A 26,104-nucleotide genomic window follows, 5' to 3' on the forward strand; every position below is an offset into this window, starting at 1 on the left:
TTATAAAATGCAGTCCTTTTTTGTACAGCTCTTTTTTTCAAATCAGAAAATCTCAGCACTTTGGAAATTCTCAAGAGATCATTCCCTTAAAACTTTTCTCCACCTAGGTGAGACTGCAACTCTTCTGTGAACTCTCTTGGTTCCAGGGTTTCACTATCTTTACAGCTTAGGAAATTTATGTATTTTACCTTTCCTACTTAACTTTTTACTATCTTATTCTATTATGGAAGTGAAAATTAGCTAGCATTTCTTAATATCTTATCCTCTATATCTAGTCATTTCTGAAAACTTAAATTTCCCCCTTGTGTATCCCTCAGCAGTTTCTTCCAAAGTAACCATTTCACCCACCTTCTCCCCTTTTGCTGTTGGTTAAGGAGGTATTGTTACTGTTTGTTTTGTTCCCATTGATGTTTAAGTTACTCATTTTGTTGCTTATCCCACCCTCATTTTTTTTATCTCATGAATTTTGTGCCAATTGCAGTTTCAGCTGTCATCATGAATAGCTCACAAGCAGAATTTGACTACTGATTTTTCTTCTGTACTCTTTCTATTTCCTTTTTTTATACTAATAATTTAATGAGACCTCACACTACTTACCCAAAGTTTCTTTACCTCTTATATGCCAGTTTTACACTTTGAACTCCCTCTCAATCCAATTTTCTTTCTTGTTTTTTTCTTCTCTGTTGTAATTAACTGCTTGACCTAGGCCATTACCATCTCCCTTTGCTGAGACTGGCACTTTCTTCTGCATATGTTTCACCTATGCTCCTTTAGGTACTATTATCTACTTCCCTCCATGGGGGCATATTTTATTTTGATCTCTAGATCAAAGACTTAGAGGAAGCTCATAGCATGGTTTGTACTCTTGATAAATAGACTCGGGGTAGGTGGTCTCTTCATTGACAGAGATTGATAACTGCTCTGCAACAGAATATAGGGTCTTTGAGAGTTGCTTCTATTAAAAGAACTTACTCCTCATAGCCAATCTGAATGATTGAATGAAAAAGCATATATTAAACACCACCTCTATGCCAGATATGGTGCTGAGCTCTGGAATTCAGATACAAGTAAGCAAGGTAGTCATGCCCAGAGGGATGGTAGAAGATAATCTAATGTGGAGCTTCTCTAAATTTAGCTGAAGTGGTCAGTCCTCAGGTAACAACCCGATAGTCCATCACTAGGCCCACATTCTAATCTTTGAATCATTGATTTAGAATTGGAAGGGACCTCATAGGTCATCTAATTCAACCCTCTCATTTTACAGATAAGGAAACAGATGCTGAGATGTTAAATGACTTTTCAAAGTTTATACAGGTGGTAAATGGTAGAGTCAAGATTTAAACACAAGTCTCCTGTTCTCCTAAAACCAATTCTGCTATGCCACACCGCCCCTATATTATGTGTTAGGCTATGCCAAATCTTATACAATGAAGTTATAACTTTTGTGTCTGTCATAGTACTGGAGTAGAATTTTAATGGAGGTAGAGATGGATTCTCCATCTACTCCAAGTGGCCCGAATAGTGAATGCCTTTGTTTTTTTCTCAGGAGTTCATATCTCTTTGCAGACTGGAACAAAAAGGCAGGCTTGGACTTTTTTTGGGGAACCAAAAGGTCCAAAGATTGTGGAGATAACCTAAGATCTTGTTATGAGTAGCAGCTAGGCTCTTACCTTAGTTACATGTTCCTACATTTAAGCCTTTTAACTTCCTACATTAGGCACATCCTTATTTCTTTAAATTATTTTATTGATTATTAATTTATTTGTTTTGTTTATATCAGTGGCTCCCAAACTTTTTTGGCCTACTGCCCCCTTTCCAGAAAAAAATATTACTTAGCCCCCTGGAAATTAATTTTTTTTTAAATTTTAATAGCAATTATTAGGAAAGATAAATGCACCTGTGGCCATCACTGCCCTCCCAGATCTCTGCAGCACCCACCAGGGGGTGGTAGTGCCCACTTTGGGAATCACTGGTTTATATTATAATAAGTACAGTTATTATAATTATTACCTACTGTATTCCATGCTAAACACTGGGGATATAAAGAAAAGTCCCTTCCCCAATACAAGGGGGGAAAAAACAGTCTCTTCTCTCTAGGATCTCACAGTCTAATTGGGAGGAGAGACAACATGTGAACAACTACCTACAACTAGATATATACAGGATAAGTTGGAGACAATTTCAGAGGGAAAGTACTAAGATTAAGGAGAATAGAGAAAGTTCTTGGAGAAAGTGGGACTTTCTGAGACTTAAATGAAGCTAGAGAAAGTTAGGTGGTGGAGATAAGGAAGGAAATCATTTCAGGTGGGACATAGCCAGCAAAAATGCTAGAAATCAGGAGATGAAGTCTCAATTGTGTAAGGAAGTCATTGTCACTGAATTTCAGAGTAGGTAGAGGAAAGTATAAAAATATTGTTAAGGTAGAAAGGGACCAGATTTCATGTTCAAGTTCTTCAATGATTTGTTAGCCTCCTTCTGTCTCAGATTAATTTCTTCCAGTTCTTTATCTCTTTTCAGTTTAGCTCCTATTTCAGTCATGCATTTGAAACTTTCCATTTTGACCCATTCAAGAGTACTCAAAAGACTTTTTCTTTATTAAATTTTCCTTATGTTTAAGTGGAATTTTTACTTTTCAACCCTCACCATTTCCTATAATGTGCTGTGGTCTGAGGGGCTCAATTTACTTTATACCTCTGCTATTTCCTACTGGCATTGAGTGTAGAGGAACTTATGGCATCTATTTCTGATTTTCTTTCTCGTATGAACCCATCCGACCTCATTGTTTTAGCTACAATATGGATATAAATTATTCCCTTTCCTCTGATCTTTCTCCTTCAATTTAGTGCTACCACTACAAATATAGAATGTCTCTACCTAAGTGGTCTGCTTTAATTTCAACTCTGTAGTAAAAATTCAGACTAGAAACTATTGAAAGATGCACCAGTCTGGAAAATGTTTTGTAAGGGCACCGTGTGTGTTTTAGTTAGGCTTGCCTTGGCCATTACTACTATTTTGTGGCAGAACTAAGTAGGGGGAGCAACGAAAGATCCATTTAAACTACAGGGCATGTCAATTGGCCTGAAACTTTGACCCTGACAATTAGATAAGGAGAAGTAAATGTGCTGGTTTTGTATGTTTTGAAGGAATGCCAAAAAGGCAACTTCCATAAATAAAGTGTGAAGCAAGTGAGGTATTGTGGATAGACTTTTTGTGCCAAATAATGAATAAAACAGAAGTTCTGAAATATTTACCAAAAAGAGTAGACAGCACATTTCCTATATGCCATTAGATAGGGAACTTTCTAAAAATAGACATCTTCATGAACTTATCAGTTAAACTGAGGTAGAAAATTCTGAAATAATTGTGATATCATAAGAAACTTTTAGGGAGTAAGTATTTCTTCAGCATTCAGCAGTTTTTTGGGGGAAGGATACTATGTCCTATAATGTGCTGTGGACGGAGGGGCTTTAAAAGACTGTCTCCCCTTTGTTCCCTCCATACCACTGCTGGGTTTATATCCCAAAGAGATAATAAGGAAAAAGACTTATACAAAAATATTTATAGCTGCACTCTTTGTGGTGGCAAAAAATTGGAAAATGAGGGGATGCTCTTTGATTGGGGAATGGCTAAACAAATTGTGGTATCTGTTGGTGATGGAATACTATTGTGCTCAAAGGAATAATGAACTAGAGGAATTCCATGTGAACTGGGATGACTTCCAGGAATTGATGCAGAGTGAAAGGAGCAGATCCAGGAGAACATTGTATACAGAGATTGATTCACTGTGGTATAATCAAACATAAAAGATTTCTCTACTAGCAGCATGCAAGGATCCAGAACAATGCTGAGGGGCTTATGAGAAAGAAAACTAGCTAGTCACATTCAGAGGAAGAACTGTGGGAGTAGAAACAGAAGAAAAACAACAGCTTGAACACATGGGCTGATGGGGATATTTTGGGGGATGGAGATGCTAAATGATAACTCTAGTCCAACAATAATATGGAATTAGATCTTAATCAATGATACATGTAAAATCTAGTGGAATTATGCGTCAGCTACGGGGAAGTGGGAGGTCTTAGGGGGGAGGACAAGAACATGAAACATGTAGCTATGGGAAAATATTAAAAATAAAAATAAATAAATTAAGTGCACTATCTATCTGTATCTATCTAATCTATATAAATATGTATAATTTTAATTTGGTCCTTTAAAAAAAAAAGAACTAGCCTGTGTTAAAATAAAATTGGGCGAACAATGCAAGGCACAAAGAACGCTAGAGAGACTCTTGTTTATGAAAAAAAAACTTTAAATATATATAAAGAAAAAGGATTTCTAATTCTAAGGGATTATAACTCCACCCAAATAAACTCCTAGGTCCCGCAAGGAACCGCTAATCCTCCCTGATCTAACTAACCAAATTTATACTATTCTAAATAATCCTAACCACTCTAACTCTTAACTTCACCTTTAAGTTATAAAGATAGCCAAGGCTAGCTGGTTGAGTCTCCACAAGAATCAAGTTAGGACTCTGAGCCTTAACAGACTCAGAGTCCAAACCAAAGACCAGGTTTCGTTTGTTTTTTTCACAGTTTAACCAATCTATAGACAGTACAGAAAAGTGTTTCTCAAGTTGGAAAAGAAAACACTCCACTCCTTCAAGTCTTTCCCTCAGACCAAGATAGAGAGAGGCAAAGATATTACTTTCCCTAGCCCTGAGAGAGAAAGAATCTGTGTGTGGCTCTGTTGACTGCCAGAAGCCACTCCTGGAATGCCATACCCAGAGAGTGAAACTGTCATAGAAATAACGGTTATAACTGCTAGCAGTTGAAATTAACACTCTCTCAGCTCTATTTGAAGCTCCAATTCTTCCTCAAGCCAGCTTCTCTACTTCTTATCTCTAAACTAATAAAACAATACTTATTTTCTAATATCATCATTATACCTGGAACGCCCGAGGGATGTTTTTTGTGACACAGAAATGTCTTTTGTGAATCTATGTGATCAAATTTGTGGTTTTCTAGACATTGAAGAAAATAAGAATAATAGGGAATTTCTGTGAAAGTAATTCATATTACATACCAGAAAAGATAGTCTGTTATAGTACATGGATAACCTACAGAACCTTCTTTCTGGATCTCCACCTGCTGAAACTATTAAATTTACTTCCATTTCAAAGGTTCATGATGCAGGTAAACTAAAGCCAAAGCAAGAATTCTGTTTTATGAATGTAGGAATGGAAATATTTCCTACAAGAAGATCTAGTAGAATTGGCACATGTTTTGAACAGAGCTTTAAAAACAGTACCAATGCAATCAGATCCACAGTCTCATCCTAATAGTTTAAGTCACATGTTGATAATCCCAATGGAAAAAAGGAAGTGCCTTACAGGAGTTGTTGGTTTTGTATCTGTTATTATACCAACTTAGAAGAAGTGAAGGCATTGATAGGAATAATTTGAAATTACAAAGCCATTTTTCTTACTTTCCTTCTAAGGCACCTCTGGATAAGGGTGATGAATAAGGGAATAAAAAGTGAATAAAAGAATGGGAAGAAAGATACTTCCAATTGCATAAAAATACAGTTTCACTAAATCTGAATTAGAAAAGGAACCTCTCCAAATTCTACCACTTCAGAAAACCAGCTTTCAATATGATCATAAAAGGTATGCTTAAAACTCAAAATATAAAATGGCCATCAGGAAAAGGAGATTGACACACTGGATTTGGATGATGCAAACCTTCCACACAGTGATACCTAATAATGGAAGCATTTGGAGAGAATAAATCACATGTTAAGTATTTCATCTCCTTTTACAAGGGTTTCCATACAAACCTCTGAAGGAAGGGCACTGCATCCAACTGGAGCCAGTTCTAATTCCTCAAAAGTCATTTGGAACCTTGTGTAAGGCACTTAACCCCATTACCCAGCTTTTGCCACTCTCTTGTCTTAGAATTGCTAATGAGACAGACAGAAGGTGAAGGTTTAAAAAAAAAAAAGTCAGAGGAGAAAACCTAGGCTAGTAAATTGTGAATTGTCCAGTGTAGTAGGAGGCCAACACTTTGACATCCAGCCCCCAGGGAAACTACAATCAGAGGGGAAGGAGTCAGGAAATTAGTGATAAGGAAAATAAAGAGGGGAAAAAAGATAAAAAGTACTAAAGATTTCAGGAAGAAAAAAAATCTCACACGCTTTGAACATAACAGATAAGACAATAGGAAAAGCAGTAACAATAGGAGATATGACCTCCAAATCTCAGTTAAATGCATCTAAATAAAATAAAGGATAATTCAATACTTGATGAAAAAGAGAATCCGGTGGAATATGAGGAAAAAAGAACTACAATACACTGTTCCTGAGTGGCTTATAAGAGAAATGAGAATTATGAAACAAGAATATATCCTGTACAGCAAAAATATTAAGCAGAATAGAAAAAATACAAATTGGGAATACAAATATACATAAGTGAAGGACAACCTAGAAGAAAAGCAAAACCTAGTAATGTTAAAAGAAAATATGCTCACTATACAAGCAAAACATAATGATCTTGAAGACAGGGTAGAAGTTTCCTAGAACAAAATGAAAAGACAAAAAAAACCAAAACAAAACTTTAGCACAATAATGAAGTACAAAACTGTCCAGAACTTCTCACCATAGGAAATGAAATTCCAAAAGAAAGAATTCATAGATCTCTCCTTCATATTTAAAAAGAAAAAAAAAAACAAAACAAGGCCGCAAACTGCAAGACATATAGTGGTTAAATATTACAACTTAGTTTAGAACAAAATTCTGCAGTCAATTAGGAGAAAGACCTTCAAATACAAAGGAAAGGACATTCAAATAACAGAAGACTACTATCCCACACCCACTAGAAAAAGAATGAGGAATGGAATAATGTGCTCTGAAGAGCCCTGGAGCACCAGATGCAACCTAGTCTCCAATTTTAGTTTTAACCTTATAGGACAAAATATAGATGTTCAATAATAGAGTTAAAACGTTTTTAGAAAGAAAGCCAGAATTAAAGAGATTATTTGCTTCTCAAATACCCCAAACAATAGAAATGCTGAAGTGGATAGATTCACTAGCAAGGACTATGATAACAGAAAGACTAGTGAGAGACTTCTTTCTAAATGTGTACAAGGAGACAAGGGTGAAGGCAGAAATCTGGTAGAGGTAATAGTGAAAAGAAAGATAGGAAGCACTACTGGGCAACACCCTACCTACAGGCGAATACTTCTTTTGTAGTCCTACATTACAACTGAGGGTATATGAAACTGGGAGGGGAGTAGGGAAATTTGGCAAAGTGAGTGATGTGCTAGTCAAATTAAGGGCTGGCAATGAGAGGAAGGTGACTTCTGTGTTCTCAAAAAGAAAAAAACCTTTAGGAGAGTGAGTGAGGAGGATGTGGGGTGGGAGTAGATTGAAAAGGGTATGTAATAGGGAAATAGGTTTTGTAAGAGGGAGATTGAAGATATTTTATAGATATATATTTAAAGTGTGGCTGCCAGGAATCAACAATTCAGATTGATTCCATAATTAAAATAGACCCAAGTCAGGATCAGGTTTAAGGTAGTTTATTTACAATTAAGCAGGTAAAAGGTAGGGAAATAGAGAGAGGGAGAGGCTAGTCCAGGCCTGCAGAGGCCTGGAAAGGAGAGAGAAGGTTAAAAGGCTAAATAAATTAGGCTACAAGCCACAAGGCCTAGCAATCAGATAGGCTAGAGCCTACTTAAGGTAGAGTCTTGGAAAAACGCCAAGGTAGGCCAAGGAAGTCAGCCTAACTTACTGACGTGACCATTTAGAGTAGAAGCTGCCTGAGGTCTCCACCAAGATCCTTCAGCACCAAGTTCAAAGCCGGAACTTTCTTAGCAGGAAGTAACCAACATACTTGAAGAGATAGTGTCTTTCATCACTTCCTATGGGTCCACCTCTAATTCAAGTGGACAAATGGCAGCCTCTACACTGATTTGGACTGCCCAAAGGGCAGTCCCTTGTTCTTGATTTGTTACTTATTGTCACGTGTGGGTAACTCATCTCCCCTCCCCACTAAGGGAGGTGGGGATGATATCATCTCTATGCCTAGGGTAAGTAGAGTTTTGACTATGCATGGGCTAGAGCTAATTCTATTAACACAGTTTTGAGAGTAGGAAAACAGATTTAGCCAGGCAGGCTGGCAGGAGCTAAAAATTCTAACCTAGAATGCGGCAAGGGACTAGACATAGAGGTGTCTATATGACAGTTGGGGGTTTGGTGGAATTTGTTGGAGTTTAGCCTCCACTGGCCAGAAAGCTTGTGGATTTTTGGGTTATCACTATGCCTTGAGAAACATTTGCAAAGCATCATTTCCATCTATTAAGTGCAAGAAAAGCAGGTTGAGATTAGCTGTCTTGTTTGGTGGACAAAAAAGATTCATCTTTCTCCTTGTCTTCCCTGTGGGTTTACTAGGCAGTTTACCTGTGATCCTGGACCAGCTGATAACATCTGAGCAATAGATAAGGACATCTGCGGGAGAACCTATTCTTCCCTTGTGTCCTGGCTGCCTGCCTGCCATAGTGTTAGTGAAGGGATTTCCCAGACCTCTAACCCTGAGTTTATCCCAAAGGTGTTAAGTATAGTTTGTCCCTCTCTCCCCCATCTCCTTTCCTTAGTTTATCACATTAAACTGTTTTACTTACTTCCTATTGTCTTCCTCTACCCCAAGTCAAGAGCCCACTGTTAGATATCTTCCTAAACCTGAGTTTCCCTGGCTAGGCTAGTGACCAGTATAGCTTTCAACTGTCATTTTAACAACTAGAGTGTTTCATCTAATCTCATATCCCTTGTGCAGATCCCCAGATACCCTGTGTCACTCCTGTCACTTGTGGGTGTGTGGGTGAGCCCTAGTTGTGAATATCACCCTGATAAGGCAATTACTTATTTCAGGTAGAAAAGGCAGGAGGCCTTACTTTGGAGGTGGGAAGGGGTTCCACTGTTGAGGCCCAAGGAAACTGGGAAGTAGAATTTGGTAGTTGAGAATTCTATTTGTCCTGGGAGAAGTGAGTTTTAATCCCAGGAGACTATGGCACATGGAGGAGTGGGAGAGTATGGACATAGGGAGGAGAATTCCAGGTAAATGTAAGGGGGGGAAAGGCCAACAATTGAGGGCTTAAATGAAAAGTGTGGGAGGATCCTTACCATGTGGTGTTGTTATCTCTTACAACCACAATAATTGGCATTGCTGTGAGAGTGTGACTTAATGGAAAAAGGGAGTACATGGGGGTTGCTCCTACAAGTCAGTGACTGAAAGCAGCTAGAAGAGAGAACCTAGAATGGATACCTGGGAAGCTTGGGTTGTATGAAGATTATAGAGAATAGAAAGGGACCAGATGGTTATAAAGGCCATGAATCAGAAAATTAGGATCAGAGAAAGAGAAGATGGACAATGAAGAGAATTTTTTAAAAACTTTTTTTTTTTTGCAAAAAGTGAAAAAAAATTAAATTTAAAACTAATGAACAGGACTACCTTGCAGGAGAGTAAAGAGAGGAAGAAAGAGGAGGATGAAATGTATAACTGGACAAAATCATGAGAGGATCTAATAAACAACTCTAAAGGGAAAGTGATACCAAACAATAAAAGGGGATGAGGCAAAAGGAAGAGAGCCAATGGGATAGAACACCTTAAAAAAGATTAAAGTAACTGAGGGAACATAATGCTGTGTTTACAGCAGAAAAGGGGGGGATCGTAACTTGACAAAAAACAATTTTTGAGAGGGGGGAAATATTATCTTAACTTTTATAACTTTAAATAGGAATGGATTAAGCATTCTAATAAAATGGAAAAGAGCTACAGTTTGGATAAAACAAAACCCCATAATTTTTCATTTATAGGAAATTCATCAAAAAACAAAGACTTCTGCAAAATAAAATAGAAGAAATGGAAGAAAATTTACCATACATAAAATGAATTAAAAAACCACAAGTCGCCATTGTATAATTAGAGAATGTTGTCTCTTTAAACTACGTTCCCCAGAATTCCTTTTGTATTTCCCAAAATTCCTTTTAATCTCTCCACCACATTATGTGGTCACTTTGTGTATATAGTTGGCTGTAACTCCGCCTCTTTCTCTTCCTGTGACCGTGGCTTGATTACCTAGCTTTTTTTACTTTAGTTATTATTAATTAACTTTATAAAATATAATACTTGGTTATTATATTAATTTTAATCTTTACACCATCATGCTATCAGACAAAGCAACAATAAACATTAAAAAAAAAGGAGAAGGGGCAGCTGGGTAGCTCAGTGGAGTGAGAGTCAGGCCTAGAGACAGGAGGTCCTGGGTTCAAACCCGGCCTCAGCCACTTCCCAGCTGTGTGACCCCTGGCCAAGTCACTTGACTCCATTGCCCACCCTTACCAATCTTCCACCTATGAGACAATACACCGAAGTACAAGAGTTTAAAAATAAAAAAAATAAAAAAATAAAAAAGAGAATAAGGAAACTATATTATGCTGAAAGGAATCATAGACCACAAACCAATATCAGTACTCATACACTCCAAATTCCTTAGCATCCAAATTAACATTATCTGAACCTCAAAAAGATATAAACAGTAGCATAAAATGAGACTTCAGAGCCTTCCCTTTGTTTTTGATATGTCTAAAAGAAAGATAAAAGAGAAAGTGTGGAACTGAACAAATTTGTAGAGAAACTTGAATTTATAGCATCTTCTAAATGAGACAGCAAAATAATATACATATTTCTCTGTGCCATATGGACCTTTTGTAAAAATTAACTAGGAACTAGGGCACAGAGATATTGCAAACAAATATAAAAAGGTATGACTAGTCAATATAAAACAATTACAGTAAAAATAATACAATAATATTTACAGACCATTACACAATAAAAATAGAAACAAAAACATAGACCCAAACAGTGATTTAACATTAAAATCTTAAATAATGAATGAGGCAAAGAACAAATCATAGAAATTATAAATATGCAAAATAAAATTATAATGATGAAACAACATACCAGAATTTCTGAGATGCAGAAATCATATCCTTATAATCATACATTAACAACCTAGAATAATAGTAGGTTAATGAACTACATATGGATTTTTATAAATTGGAAAATTAACAAATAAAATAGAAGTAAACTTAGAAGAAATATTTTTTAAACCCTTGCCTTCTATCTTAGTATTAGTTCTAATTGTTACAGCAATTGGGATTAAGTGTCAGAGTTACACAGCATGGAAATGTCTGAGACTAGATTTGAACCTAGGTCCTTCCAAATCCAGGCATTCTATCCACCCTGCTACATCATCAGGCAGTATTTTTTAAAACTAGGTAAATTAGATTCCCCCCACAAAAGAAGTAATAAAGTTAATGGCTAGTATTTTTTAAAGGCTAGTAAACTCGATAAACATTTAGTTAATATGATTTAAAAGAGAAAAGCAACAAAATAGTAAATAATTAGCTAGGTGAAATCAGAGCAAAACCATATGAAACAAAAAGAACAATTAGAACATATTATGCAGTGTTACACATTAACAAAACTGAGAACACAAGAGAGGGATATCTTCAAAATTATAAAATAACCAAAGTATCAGAAGTCTGGATAGAGATCTTCAATAACTCAATCTCAGAACAGAAAATAGATCTAGCTGTAAAAGAAGTACCAATGAAAAAACTCCTGGTTCTGATAAATGCACAAAAGAATTTTATCTATCCTCTAAAGCAGTGGTTCCCAAACTTTTTTGGCCTACTGCCCCCTTTCCAGAAAAAATATTACTTAGCCCCCTAGAAATTAATTTTTTTTAAATTTTAATAGCAATTAATAGGAAAGATAAATGCACCTGTGGCCATCACCACTCCCCTGGATCGCTGCAGCACCCACTAGGGGGTGGCGGCGCCCACTTTGGGAATCACTGCTCTAAAGAATGGTTAGGACCTATACTTCAAAAATTATTCTCAAAAATTGAGAAAGAAAGAATCTTATCTGAATCCTTTTATGAGCAAAATAGTACTTATACCTAAACCAGGGAAAGATAAGATACTAAAGAAAACTATAATAGGCCAATATGATTAATGAATAAGTTCAAACATTTTAAATAAAGTTCTATCACCCTACAGTGATATATCCAAGAAGTCATTCATTTTGATAAAAATGGGATTTATACCAGGGAAGGCAAGAATGGTTTCGCATCAGAAAACAGTCAGCATAATAATCTTATTAAAACGAAGTCATCCCAAACCATAGGCTCATCTCAGTAGATTCAGTAGATTGCCTTTGATGAAGTATAACACTCTTTTTAGATGTTTACTCTCTACAGGCATAGAAGGATCTTTTCAAAAAATATATCATAAGGGGGGCAGCTGGGTAGCTCAGTGGATTGAGAGCCAGGCCTAGAGACGGGAGGTCCTAGGTTCAAATCCGGCCTCAGCCACTTCCCAGCTGTGTGACCCTTGGCAAGTCACTTGACCCCCATTGCCCACCCTTACCACTCTTCTACCACCAAGGAGCCAATACACAGAAGTTAAGGGTTTAAATATATATATATATATCATAAGGGGGCAGCTGGGTAGCTCAGTGGATTGAGAGCCAGGCCTAGAGATGGGAGGTCCTAGGTTCAAATCCGGCCTCAGCCACTTCCCAGCTGTGTGACCCTGGGCAAGTCACTTGACCCCCATTACCTACCCTTACCACTCTTCTGCCTTGGAGCCAATACACAGTATTGACTCCAAGACAGAAGGTAAGGGTTAAAAATATATATATATATATATCATAAAATGCATCTATCTAAATACAAAAATAAGTATTATATGCAATAGGGACACACTAGAAACTAAGGTGCTTGCTCTCTCCACTATTATTTGATAAATTCTGGAAATGTTAGCAATAGCAATAAACTGAGAAAGGAATTAAAGTAATAAAGATAGGTAAAGAAGGAGATAAAATTATCCTCATTTGTTGATAAAATGATGACTTACTTGCAGAACCCCAGAGAATCAGGAACAATACTGAGACAATAGCTTCAACAATGTTGTAGGCTACAAAATAAGTCTTCAAAAATCAATAGCATTTCTATATAATAATAACAAAATGCAAAAAAGGTAATAGAAAAGGAGATCCCATTCCAAATAATTATGAAAAACATAAAATATCTATGAGTCAACGTTCCAAAGTATAAAGCTCTCCTTAACAATTAGAATATTTAGTGCTCATGGTTAGACCATGCCAATATAATAAGAATGGCAATACTACCAAAATTCATTTACATTTTTGATGTTATACGAATGAAATTACAATGGAGACACTTTACAGAATTTGATAAAACAATAACAAATTTCATTTGGAAAAACAAAATATCTCAAATCAAGGAATATGAGGAAAAGAAGTAAGGACAAAAGAGGGGTAGCACTTCTAGGCCTTAGACTATATTATGAAGAAAACAACAGTCATGAAAACCTGACATTGGTTAAAGAATAGAGAAAGATCAATGGAACAGCAAAGACAAGGAAAATTCAGAAATGGTAAAACTCAATAATTTAGTATTTGATAAAGTAGAAAACATAAACTACCTTGGGAAATACTCCCTATTTGATAAAAACTGCTGGGAAAACTGGAAAGTAGTGTGGCAGGAATTAGGCTTAGACCAACACTTTACACTTCACTACACAATATGTTCCAAGTGGATTTATGACTTTAACATTTAAAATCACAGTATAAAAAATGAGAAGAGACATCATGTGTCTTGTACAGTTATGGGTAAGAAATATATTCTTAATCAAACAAGAGATGCATTTACAAAAGAAAATCAGTAACTGTTTACTTGAAACTGAAAAGCTTATGCACAAGCAACATTAATATATCTTAAATAAGAAGGGAAATGGTCAAATGCGAAAAAATTTTTGTGTCAAATTTCTCTGATAATGGCTTACTATCCAGGATGCAGAAATAATAGTGGTATCAACAATAATAAATAATAAACTATCAAAATCAATAAAACTTATAAACTTATAAATATTAAACTGTCTGTGTTTTCTAAAAAAAAAACAAAAACCAACAACTATACAACTTTGAAACCACATAGCTACCCCAGAATCCTTGACAGTCTTAGACAAGTAGGAGCTCTCTCATTTTTTAAGTCAAGGACCATGATTAAATAGTATCCTCCTACTATTTATTATATAGCCTATATCTATTATCTTTGTACTAAAGGAAAAGTGTCATTTAATTTTTGAAATATTTTATTTTCTCTAATTACATATAAAAATAATTTTTACATTAATTTAAAAAATTTTTTGAGTTCCAAATTTCTTCCTTCCCACCTTCCTATGCAAAACTTATTAAAGAATATTTTATACAGCCACCTGAGGTTTTAGATATACATGAGAGAGGGGATACTGCAGACTTCCAAAGCTGTATTGATATTAGAGTGAGAGTATGGCAGCTCCTTAGATGAGAGTGACAATAGTAGAAATGATAAAGATGACTTTCTACTTTTCCCTTTTTATACAGGAAAAAAATCTCATCTTTGATATGTATTAAGGATTCTACCTCAACTCGGAGGAAGGGAGGGAAGGATTTCCAGGATAGTGATTGATGGAAAGTGTATCATCTGTTACTACTACTGCCTGATTGAGACTTTGAAATTTTTTAGCATTTTAATTAAGAGGGATGGAAGGAATATAAGTGGAATATTTCTTCCATCCCAGTTTTTATACTAGTGGTCTGCTAACAAGAAGAATGTTCAATAAATAGACATTTGTTAAGCACTTGCTATGTGCCATGCACTGTGCTAAGTACCAAGATTACAAAGAAAGGGAAAAACATGGTCCCAAGCCCACAAGGAGTTCCCATTTTAAAAGGAGAGACCACAAGCAAATAGTTATATATATATATACATATATATATATATGGAAGATTACAAGATATGTGCAGTGTAAATGGAAGATAACTTCAAAGTTATTACCCTTTGTGGTTAATGAGGGCTACGCATTGGGGAGATGGAGAGAGAGGGAGAGGTTGAGCAAGGAGGAAATCCCTAAAAGGTGATAGTTGAACTTATTCTTGAAGGAAGCCAGGAAACAGAAGGGAAAGATATTATTTATGATCCAAAGTATTAATTTTCATTTGAGCTTACATAGATACTTTTCTATGAAATTTCATATGAGGAGGCAGAGTAGGGGGAATTCTGGATGATTTTAGGGATGAAATCAAAAGAGTGACAATTAAAACTACAAAGGCATACCATATAATAACTAATATATATATATATGAGTCTTTCCTAGATGTTCTATCTCTAAATGACCTAATCATTGCTAAGGAAAAGATGGTCTTGGAATGGATTTATGAAATACTGCACTAACTGTCATAAGTTTCATGAAAAGAACAATGGTGCCAAGAATCATTACTTAGGGCCTGAATTTCTGATTATACACTTAACTCTCTTATGCCAATCACCAGCTTCTATAATAGAGTTTTCTTCCCCCCTTTTTTTGTGAGACATGAATCTCTTTGGCAGGCAAGTGAAGCCTATGGACCTCTTCAATTTTTTTTTAATAATCAAAGGAAATGCTAAATTTTCATTCAGGTAGTGAAAATAGAGTTGTAATTTTTTCCTTCATTCAAGTTTGTGGACCCCTTTTTTGGCTCATGAATCTGTGTTAAGAACCTCTGTTCTAAAGTGTGGTCAGTGAATAGGTTAACATTCATTCAGCATTTTTTGTTCCATACTTCATATATTAGAGGGCTGATTTGACCATGAGATGAACCAGCAGGTAATTGTCCAGAATTAAACTATGCCTCAAGTGTACCACCTTAACTCCAGGGCAAAATGAGTTTTTTGTATCTTTCTGTCAGACTGACATAATCACTAATGCTATTGAAGATGGAGAGGAGGAAAAGAATAAAGAAAGACACTAGAGTTGAGTTGGTACGTTGAATGCATCATCTTTACTCTGTTCATATACTTGGTTGTAAATGAATCCAAGCTATTATCATATGTCTTATAGTCTGCAGAATAGCATATAGTTCCATGAACATGAAGACATTTAATATGTGCTTTCTTAAGATTATGCCTCACATTTTCAATGCATTAGCTCCACAACCACACCAAAACCAAATCTTCACAGCTTGTAATGCCTGTATTCTTCTCTTGTTTATGCTCCAGCCTCGAGCTGTGGCAGGATTTCGAGGAACAGTCCGGTATGCATCAATCAATGCTCATCGAAACAGAGTAAGTATCTGAATTTCAAACATATCATTCTGATCACTTTTGATAATGTTGTAAAATTCTGCCTGCTATGCCTCATATATATTAGTTTCTTTGATCCCGGGTCCTATGTCTCTTTGTCTGGAAAGTACTTGAGTAAAGACAGATCTTTATAGCTTTGGAGTTAATGGAATAATTTGTCCTAATTTAGCTGTCATTATGGTGGTATTGATTGTAGAGGGGTTGGTGGTTATAATCTTTGGTGATGTGTACACTAGGGTAATGGATATATGCAGCTGCATGATTAGGGAGAAGAAATGAAATTGGATTTGCTAATAAAAAGGTAACCACTAAGGATTAACTAACTATATGTTTATAATGTATCTTATACCTTCCTTTGCATGCATGATCTGTATCCTTAAAATTATCAATGCCTAATAGAGCATGAGCATCAACATTTGATCTTTAATATGACTATAATTTACAACATGCCTCCAAACCATCCCTTCCCCCCGCAAATCCATAAAATGCTCTGAATGTTCAGTTCACCTCTTGGCTTTCATTAGATTAAATCATCCCTTTCCTCATGTATTTTTTTTCTTTAGCCTTTCATTTTTACCTTTTTCATCTGTTTAATTTAACTAAAGTTTGAATTATAACTTAGAAAAGGAGAATGCCTATTTGACTTGATATATCTTGTTTTGATTGAAATGTAGCAATAGGGCTGAGAAATATTAATAAATATTAACAACTGGTTGATTGGGAAAATGAATCTATGATCCCATTTTTTTCTAATATATAAAGCTCCAGAACTGGATAAGATACATTAAATGAGAACCTAAACAATGTTAAATCTGTATATTAGAATATTATGTGGTGATCTTATAGATTATTATTTGAATAATATACTTTTGTATGATATTGCTGTTAAGTAACATTAAATTGTCAAATCAGTGAGGTATTTATTGAACATTTACTATGTGTCAGACCTTGTTTTAGACCCAATAACTAATTAAATATGTATACCAATGTAATCCTTACCTCTTTTTCTTGTTTTCAGGCAGTTGTTTTGGCCTTCTTTAGGAAATGTTTTTTATCCTCAGAATATGTTTTTGCTAATTATTTGAAATGTTAATTTTTCTCAGTTAGCTCTTCCAGAATGATTCAGACATTTTAATATTTAAAATGAGGTATTCTTCTTAGAATAAGAATAGAATTTTTCTGGGTCTATAAATAGTCATATCAGTATTTGGAGATGGGTGACAGAAAAGTTGTCAGAAGCATTTGTGATTATTAAATGAGTAAAGATTTCTTCTAAAAGCCTTTAGCCATAAGCAGCTGTATCTCTTCTAGTAAAATAGATGTTTTTCACCAAGACTCATGATTTGCTTGTCTTCAAGTATGGTATTCTTGGAGGTTTTTAAGATGGCTATTTTTCTCAACTTGGAGATTTTTCCTGATGGTACTTAAGTATTTGTTTTTTACCTAATTTTGTGAGGAATTTAACTGAAGTTTTTAGGTAGTCTGAGAGTTAGCTAACATCATGGATAGAAGAGTAACTCCACAGTCAGGAATACTGAGGTTCAAGTTCCGTTGCTGATACATACTAGCTGTGTGACTGGGAAAGTCACTTAATGTCTCTCAGTGCCCCTACCCAAATCAGCATGCCTTTATTAAGTGCCTAATGCATACTAGGCACTGTGCTGAGTACTGGAAATTAAAAAAAAAAAGGCAAAAAAAAAAAGTTTCTGCCTTCAAGAAGCTTACAGTTTAGTTATAGATGAGTTATTGATTTACATTAAAAGGAGGAATTTACAAACTAGGAATTACTACCTACCAAGGATAAAAATCAACAATTTTGCCCCCTCTCATTATCATCCCCAAAAAGGGTTTAGTGGGATTCAACAGGTATCTTAGTTCCTTAGATTTTGCAGTATAGTCATAAAGATGATCAGTAACTCAATGTGACCAAATCCTATTTTGTTTTACTTAGGAAATGGGAAGACATGATGATCTTTGGTCTTTGTTCTACATGTTGGTAGAGTTCGTAGTTGGACAACTGCCTTGGAGAAAAATAAAGGACAAGGTGAATGTAGAAATTATGTTGATTGTTGGGTGGAAATATAGGTGATTATTCCCCAGGTAAGCATCTTCATAAAAAAATAAACCTCAATTCATTAAAAATTGGGCACTATTTTCCACTATTGTTCCTCTATCATGGGGTTCAAATTATAATCTTTTAAAAATAAGAGTATGTAGAACAAATATCACTTTATGTTCAAATAATTTGTCTTAGTTGATTTCTAGCTTTCCCTCTAAGCAATGAGCCTTTATATTTACTATTCTCCTTTGTTGTTTGATTTCTAAACAACTTATTTGCATTATTAGATTATGATATGTTTGAAATGAGAGCAACGAAGCATAGAAATTTCTTTCAGTGTTAACAAGGGAAATGAGGTCAGATTTAAAGTGAGTTCTATTCTTTCTTCTTAAAACTAGAAATTTACCTGGTGCAGAACTCTGTATTTAGTGATGCAAACAGCATTATGTTGTCTACAATGCAAAAGATTTTAGCCTTTTGAGTCTGCCTTGTAATTTTTTTTGAAAAGCAGAGTATAGTAATGTTGTAAGATCTCTATTCTTATTTTGCCCTTAATTACCTATATATGTTCTTAATCCTTAGTATACCCCCTTGAAAGTATCAGAGAGAGGCTCTAAGTGTGTAACTGATTAGAGAAGTTTATTTTGGTTTCTTTTTTCTTCATTTCCTTAGGAGCAAGTGGGTTCTATTAAGGAGAGATATGACCACAGACTTATGTTGAAACATCTCCCTACAGAATTCAGCGTCTTTCTGGACCACATCTCCTCTTTAGATTATTTTACTAAACCTGATTACCAGGTAAGCATTTATTTTTATTTTCCTTGTTTGTAGACTTGTCTGTTCTCTCTGTTTTGACCTCAATATCTAGGCCTTGTGACTTTGATTGTATTTGTTGGTGACCCTGGTGTCATATAAAGATATTATATTAGAATGTAGTGTATTTAGCTGTCTAATCTAATGATAGTGGGAGAGGGGTTGAAATACTTCATCATGCCTTGGGATTTGTAATTTATTGTGATACAGATTGTATTGTGCATGCTGTACTAGATGAGTTATACAGAACTGCTGACAGTATGCAGAAGCACAAACCATTTGGTTCATTTGTTCATTTGGAGGCCCTGTCCAGTTGTGTTATATACCTGCCAAGAACCTGAGAGCTGCATATTATTTATACATATGTTGTGGGATAACCAGTAAAGATTATTGGCTCCATTCTGTCTGTGGCTAGTCTGCTTCAGTTGCTTAGAGGATTGAGTTAATGAGGTCAGGGGTTCACTTCCTATAAGGCTTGGGCTATGTTTGACTACATATTGCACCCCAACCAGCTGTCATGCAGATGAATTCTGTTGATAAGAGGAAGAGATGGGTAAATGTGAATAGTTTAATGGAAATCTGTTGCCAGTGTTGGAAAAATTATTCTAGGCATGTGTCCTACTGCAAGTAGTATGGTAAAATATATTCATATGCAAAGGACAAGACTGAAACTGAAGGGGGTAATTAAGATTTGCTCACATTGTTAACTTGAATGTTCTCCTGAGGGTGGATTAAAGTCACTACCTTTCAGTCAGAAACCCAATAATAATGGACTACCCCCACAGTAATGTTAATCCAGTTGTACATGGTAATTGCTTTTCTTGGTATTTGTATGCCTGGAAAATTGCTGTTTCTGGAGGAAATGCAAACAATTTTTAAAGCAAGATGACAATTATAAATGTGTGGCCTTGAAGCCTATAAGTCATGACTTCCTATTTCTCTAGATGTATCTTTTGTTGTTGAATAATTGTATTCCAGGAAAAAAAAATGAAGTTCTCAACTTATCTGTGTCCTAACTTGAAAGAGGAAGAAGGGTTAATAATCAGTCAACAGGCATTTATTTTTTAAATCTCATCTATCTTCCAGGAATTTTATTAAAAGTTGGTGATATAAAGAAGGGGAATGAACAGATCTTGCTGTTAAGGAGCATGCATTCTAATGGGGGAATTATAGGAAAATACTTAGGTACATTCATGGAAAAGGCTTCTTGCCTTCAACTCATTATTTGAACTGTGTGTGTGGTTTTTTTAACCCTTACCTTCTGTCTCAGAATCTCCAAGGCAGAACAGTAAGGGGTAGGCAATGGGGGTTAAGTAACTTGCCCAGAGTAATGCAGCTAGGAAGTGTCTGAGACCAGATTTGAACCCAGGGCTCCTTGTCTCAAGTACTCGCACTTTATCCACAGAGCCACCTCGCTTCCCCCTTGAGCTACATTTTAAAGGAAGCTCAGAAAACCAAGAGTTGGGGGTGATGGAATAGAGCATTCTAAGCATGTGGGCAAAGCCAGGGCAAAGACACAGAGATGGAAAATGAAACAGCATATTTGAGGAATCAAAAGTTTGGATGGAGAGTATTGAAGTATACTAGAAATGCAGGGACGGGCCACACTGTGAAAAGATTTAGGTGTAACAGAGAACCACTGGAGCTCACTAAACAGGAAGATGACAGAGTCACACTTGTACTTAGTAAAATAATTTTTGTAAATGTGTGAAGGACGGATTGGAGTGATGAGAGAGGTTCAGGCAAGAGATAATGAGGACCTGAACTCTGTGGTTCTGGCTGTGTAAGCTGAGATGTATATGAGAGATGTTGTGAAGGTGGAAATGGCAATATTTGATGACCACTTGGATATGTGGGGCAAGTGAGAGCGAGGAGTCAAGAATAACACTGATGTTACAGGCCTACATTCCTAGAAGGGTATTGGTATCCTTCATGGTGATAGGAAAATTCAGAGGAAGAGTGTTTAGAGAGAAAAATAAATTCTATTTGGAACATGTTGAGTTTTAGATACCTATGGGATATATAGTTTGGAATGTCCAAGAGATGATTGATGATGTATGCTGAGGAGGGAGGGAGGCAAGAGAATATACATTTATTAAGTACTTACTATTTTCCTTACACTATGCTAAGCACTCTATATTTATTTTATCTCACAACAAGTCCCTAGAGGTAGGCTTTATTATTAACCTTGATTATAGATGAGGAAATTAGGTCAGACAGAGGTCTGCCAGGGTCACACAGCTCATTTAAGTCCGAGGCTGGATTCAAACTCAGGTCTTCCTGACTCTAGATCCACCTCTCTATCTACTGTATGACCTAGCTCCCTGAATATATGGATTTGGGAATCATCAACATAGAGATAACTGAATTCTTAGGAGTCAGTGAGACCATCAGGGAGAGAAAGTATAGTACATTTTGTTTCTTGAAAAATGGGAAGCAATTCCAGGACCAAATCATGAGGGACACCCATGGTCAATGGCTATGATGTAGATCAGTGATTCCCAAAGTGGGTGCCACCGCCCCCTGGTGGGTGCTGCAGCAATCCAGGGAGACAGTGATGGCCACAGGTGCATTTGGGGGCAGTGAATAACTGGAAGGAGGCGGTGATAGTATGTGACAGGGGGCGCTAAGTAATATTTTTTCTGGAAAGTGGGCAGTAGGCCAAAAAAATTGGGGAACCACTGATGTAGATAAAGAACTAACAAAGAAGATTGAAAAGGATCAATTGGACCTATAGAACCATAAGAGAAGAGTGTCACAGAAACCTGGAAAGGTAAGAATATTCAGAAGGAAAAGATGATGGTTGTAAAGTACTATAGAGGGAACAAGAAAGGCGAGAACTAAAAAAAAGACCATTAGATTTGTCAATGAGTGATTATTGGTACCTCTGGAGAGGACAGTTTCAATTGAATTATGAAGTCAGAAACCAGACGTGGTTAAATCAACAAGGTTAAAGAAATGTTGTTTTTTAAAACTTTGAGTATGTCTAATGATTTCCTTAGGTGATTAAGAATTGAGTGAAGGTTCTAAAAGAAGAGCATAAAGGATAGTATAAGGCTCTTCTTCCTTTACATTATTTCTAGTATAAGGCTCTTCTTCCTTTACATTATTTCACTTGGTAATGTTGCTAGGTCCCATGGATTCAGTTATCAACTCTGTTGATGATTCCCAGAGCTACTTATCCAACCATAACCTTTTTCCTAATCTCCAGATTTGAATCTCCAACTACACATTGGGCAAATCAAACTGGATATCCTGTAGACATCAAACTTAACATGGCCAAAACTGAATTCATTATTTTTCTCTCCAAATCAATCCCCTCTTCCAAACTTCCCTTTTACTGTCTAGGACAGTGTTGGCGAAGGTTTTTGAGTTTGAGTGCCCAAAGGGCAAATTCAAGCTATCTGTGAGCACCCTACATTACCTGAGAAACCAGAGGGAGGAAGTGCTTGCTTTGGATGGCTGGACAGAGAGGCAGAGCATGCAAAAAATGACCTCGGACACTGGGAAGAGGAAGAGGGAGCAGCTTCCTCATGCCAGGGCAGCACGCATGCCAACACTTCACCAACGCTGGACTAGGACATCACCATCTTCCCAGTCAACAAGGCTCATAACCTAGGTGTCATCCTTGACTTCTTACTTTCTCTAATGTTCCACTCCCCTCCAACCCAATATTGGATCTATTGCTAAGGCTTTTCTATTTTATCTTCCTAACACTTTGTATTCTCCCTTTCTCTTTTCTGATATTGCTACCATCTTGGTACAGTTCCTCATAACCAAATACCTGAACTCTAGTCTGCTGGCTGGTTTCTCTGCCTCAAATCTATCTCCACTTCAGTTCATCCTCCGCTAAGCTTTCAAATTATTCTCCTAAAGTTCAGTCTAACCATGCACCCCACCCCACACACATTCAATATTTGACTCCCTATCACCTCCAGTATTAAGTATAAAATCCTGTTTTTGGCTTTCACAACCCTTCATAACTTGACTTCCTATCTTCCCAGTCTTACTCCCCTCCATGTAGTCTACAATCCAGGAAAACTTGCCTAAAAAATCTCTAGATTCTTCTCATTTTCACGTCTCCATGCAGAATTATCTTTCCCTTCATCCCTGCCTCCTGGTTTCTTTCAGGTCCCAAGCTAAAATCTTATCTTCTGCAAGAAGCCTTTTGAGATTCCTTTGAATTTTTTAAATATAATTTTATTTTTAAATATAATTTCAAATTAAATATAATTTTAAATATAATTTGGCCAGCCAGCTTAGGATTTGTACTATTAGGACCTAGTGGAGAAGAGATAAGATGGCTGACATGTTAAACAGAGCAATCATTACCTTGGGGTGCTCTGCTGTTTTAATTTATGGGATTTGGCAAACCTGTGCTACATTTTGGTTTGTCACTGTTCCCCAATTTTTTAGATCAATAATAGAATTTCATGACACTTATCTATGGCTAACAATTACGGTTGGAGAGGCATTGGCTTATGTACCAACAGGCATGGCCATGACTGCCACTAGATATGGAGCCCTAATGATTTTAAGACAGATACTGGCTTTTACTTTTGGAAACACTAAGGTTACTGACCCAGCTATGGAAAAAAGTTAGAATATATGAAAACACTAATAGAAATTAACAAACAAATAAGGGAAGGGAAAGAACTTGATGCTAGGCCAATTATGCAGCTGGAAACCATAGGAAGCACGGTCACAACTAAGAAAGGGAGTGAAAAACAACAAGAGATTAAAAAGGACAACCCAGAAAAGCAAGAAGTTGCAGGGGCAGAGGCAGCTCCTGTAACAATACTTCCTATTACAGATAGAACAATAGTGCAACCGGATGCTGGGATTATACATGTTAAAGGATATAAACCATTTACTGGAGGGGATCTAGAGATTTTAAAAAGGAGGTCCCCCCAGTTCTTCGAAAATCCACATAAGGCGATAAAAGAATTCAAACAGGCAGTCAGGCTGTATAATCCAAATTTTGAAGATGTGGAACTCTTATTAACAGAGCTATTTACCCTGAGTGAAAAAGCTAAATTTCTGGCAGAGACAAGGAACAATCCCAACCTAGCATCATGGCCTGAGCAACATCAAGAACTAGAGCTGTCATCTCATGCAAACATGACATATCTCAGGAGATGCAGGGAGGACTTGGCAGAGGCGATGAGACTCCATGCTAAACGATCAAATGCATGGGGCTCATTTGAAAAGTTAAAGCAGGGGAGGAGGAACATCCAAGCTTATATCTAGACAGACTGTTGGAAGCTGGAGAGACTATTCTAGGGTTCAGGGACATGACTGCTGAAGACAACATTCAGCATATCAGGAGGCAATTTGTAAAAGGGAGTCAAAATTACCTTCAAACCTATTTTAGACTGCATTGCCCACAATGGGAGACCATGCCCATTGAGGAATTGAGAAAGGCAGCAGCTTATGTCCATGACTCAAAGGATAGTGACTCTAAAACATCTAGAAACTCTGAAAAAGATCAAGAGATTGCTGAGCTTAAAAAGCAATTGAGGGAAGCTCAGAAGGCCAGAGAGGTAGAAGAAATAAAAAATATGGCTCTGATGTCCACCAATCAGAGGAGCCAAAGCAGGCCTAGACAATCTAGTGGCAGTGCTAACAACAAAATTAAGAGATGTTTCCTTTGTTCAAAAATTGGCCACGTGGTACGGGATTGTAGATATAAGTCTCAGATTAACTTATAATAACAATAACAACAGGAGGAATACATACTACAATTCCAGATACAATAATAACACCAACAATAATAATAACAGGGACAACAATAGTAGATACAGTGATAAGGTTAAGGCCAGATGTTGTGACCATGACTGTACCAAGTTTAGTAGGTCCCCAAGCTTGTCAAAAATGGAAGAATACCTGTCCCAAGGTGCTAGACCTCGTACATTATGAACCGAGGAAGCAGCCTTAGAGAAAGCAGTTGTTGCAAGAAAAAAGAAAGGCAGTGATAATGATGTAGCAAAGGAATGTGAAAAGAACAAAATAGGTACAGAAGATATTGTGAGTTATAGGTTGGAGGAGGTAACACAAAGTTACAAAGATGTGACTGAGGAGGAATTGCAAATGGAGGAAGATATAATAGAAATTAAGGAGAGAATTTATGGGAAAGGAAACAGTGATATGGGGTACACTGGCAGAAAACCAGGCACATCTGCACAAGTTCTTGATAAAAGCTTGAAGAAAGTAGCATTCCTTGATTCTCACTATGGGGGGACAGAACCATTCTGTAGTAAGACTGTGGATCATTTACATGTACAGCAAAGCCAAACAGCAGGGGCAATGATTATAGACAGTTGTTCTAATGGGGATCTCTTGGAAATGGACAGTGTCAATAAGGGAGATGAGCTCCTGCAGACCATTAAGAAGGAAAGTGCTGAATTCTCAGACACAGGCATTACCTTTTCTCTATCTCCAACTAGGGAAGCTGGAAGGGAAAGTGAAAACTCTAGTAGCTACAATACTGGAGGAATTTTAAAGCTAGATCCTGGAGCTAGAGAATTTGTACCAAGCCTACTTCAGGGTCAAGTGCATGAAGATGTAGCACACTTTCAAGCCTGTGATACTCCAAAGAGAGCTGCCTTTGGAGTAGATTCTGAGTTAATGCATTTAAAGGAATTCAGTTTCATAAATGTCAGTAGCCAAGAGAGGAACAAAATGGCATCAATAGGGACAAAGGAAGAATCTACAACACTGACTTTGTTTCCTATGCAAAATGCATCTAGAGTTGAGTTTCCTGTTACTGACATGGAGTCTAGGGAGCAAATACAAGAAGAAAGCATAGACTCACAGGATTGGGATGTAGTCATGAACCAAAAGCACATTCCCAATTCCGTAGAATTTCCTTTAATGTAGAGAAATACCTCTCCTGAATCTAACTTTGCTAAAGTCCAGCAAAGCATGTTCAGTGAAGAGAAGGACACTCTACCTTACTCATGGTCTAGAAAAACTGAGATACATTTTGACA

At 36.5% G+C, this 26,104-nt stretch overlaps 1 protein-coding gene across 1 annotated transcript in view; it reads left to right on the top strand.

The window, feature by feature from the left end:
* TTBK2 (tau tubulin kinase 2) overlaps positions 1 to 26,104 on the top strand; it is a 269,754-nt gene that overhangs the window by 162,237 nt on the left and 81,413 nt on the right. Inside the window, exons 7-9 of the mRNA XM_044665098.1 lie at positions 16,158 to 16,223; positions 18,193 to 18,285; positions 18,973 to 19,098. Coding sequence (XP_044521033.1) covers positions 16,158 to 16,223; positions 18,193 to 18,285; positions 18,973 to 19,098 — 285 coding nt within the window. The remainder of the gene's footprint in view (positions 1 to 16,157; positions 16,224 to 18,192; positions 18,286 to 18,972; positions 19,099 to 26,104) is intronic.

This window comes from Gracilinanus agilis, chromosome 2 (genome assembly GCF_016433145.1).
Source record: "Gracilinanus agilis isolate LMUSP501 chromosome 2, AgileGrace, whole genome shotgun sequence".
Lineage (NCBI taxonomy): Eukaryota > Metazoa > Chordata > Mammalia > Didelphimorphia > Didelphidae > Gracilinanus > Gracilinanus agilis.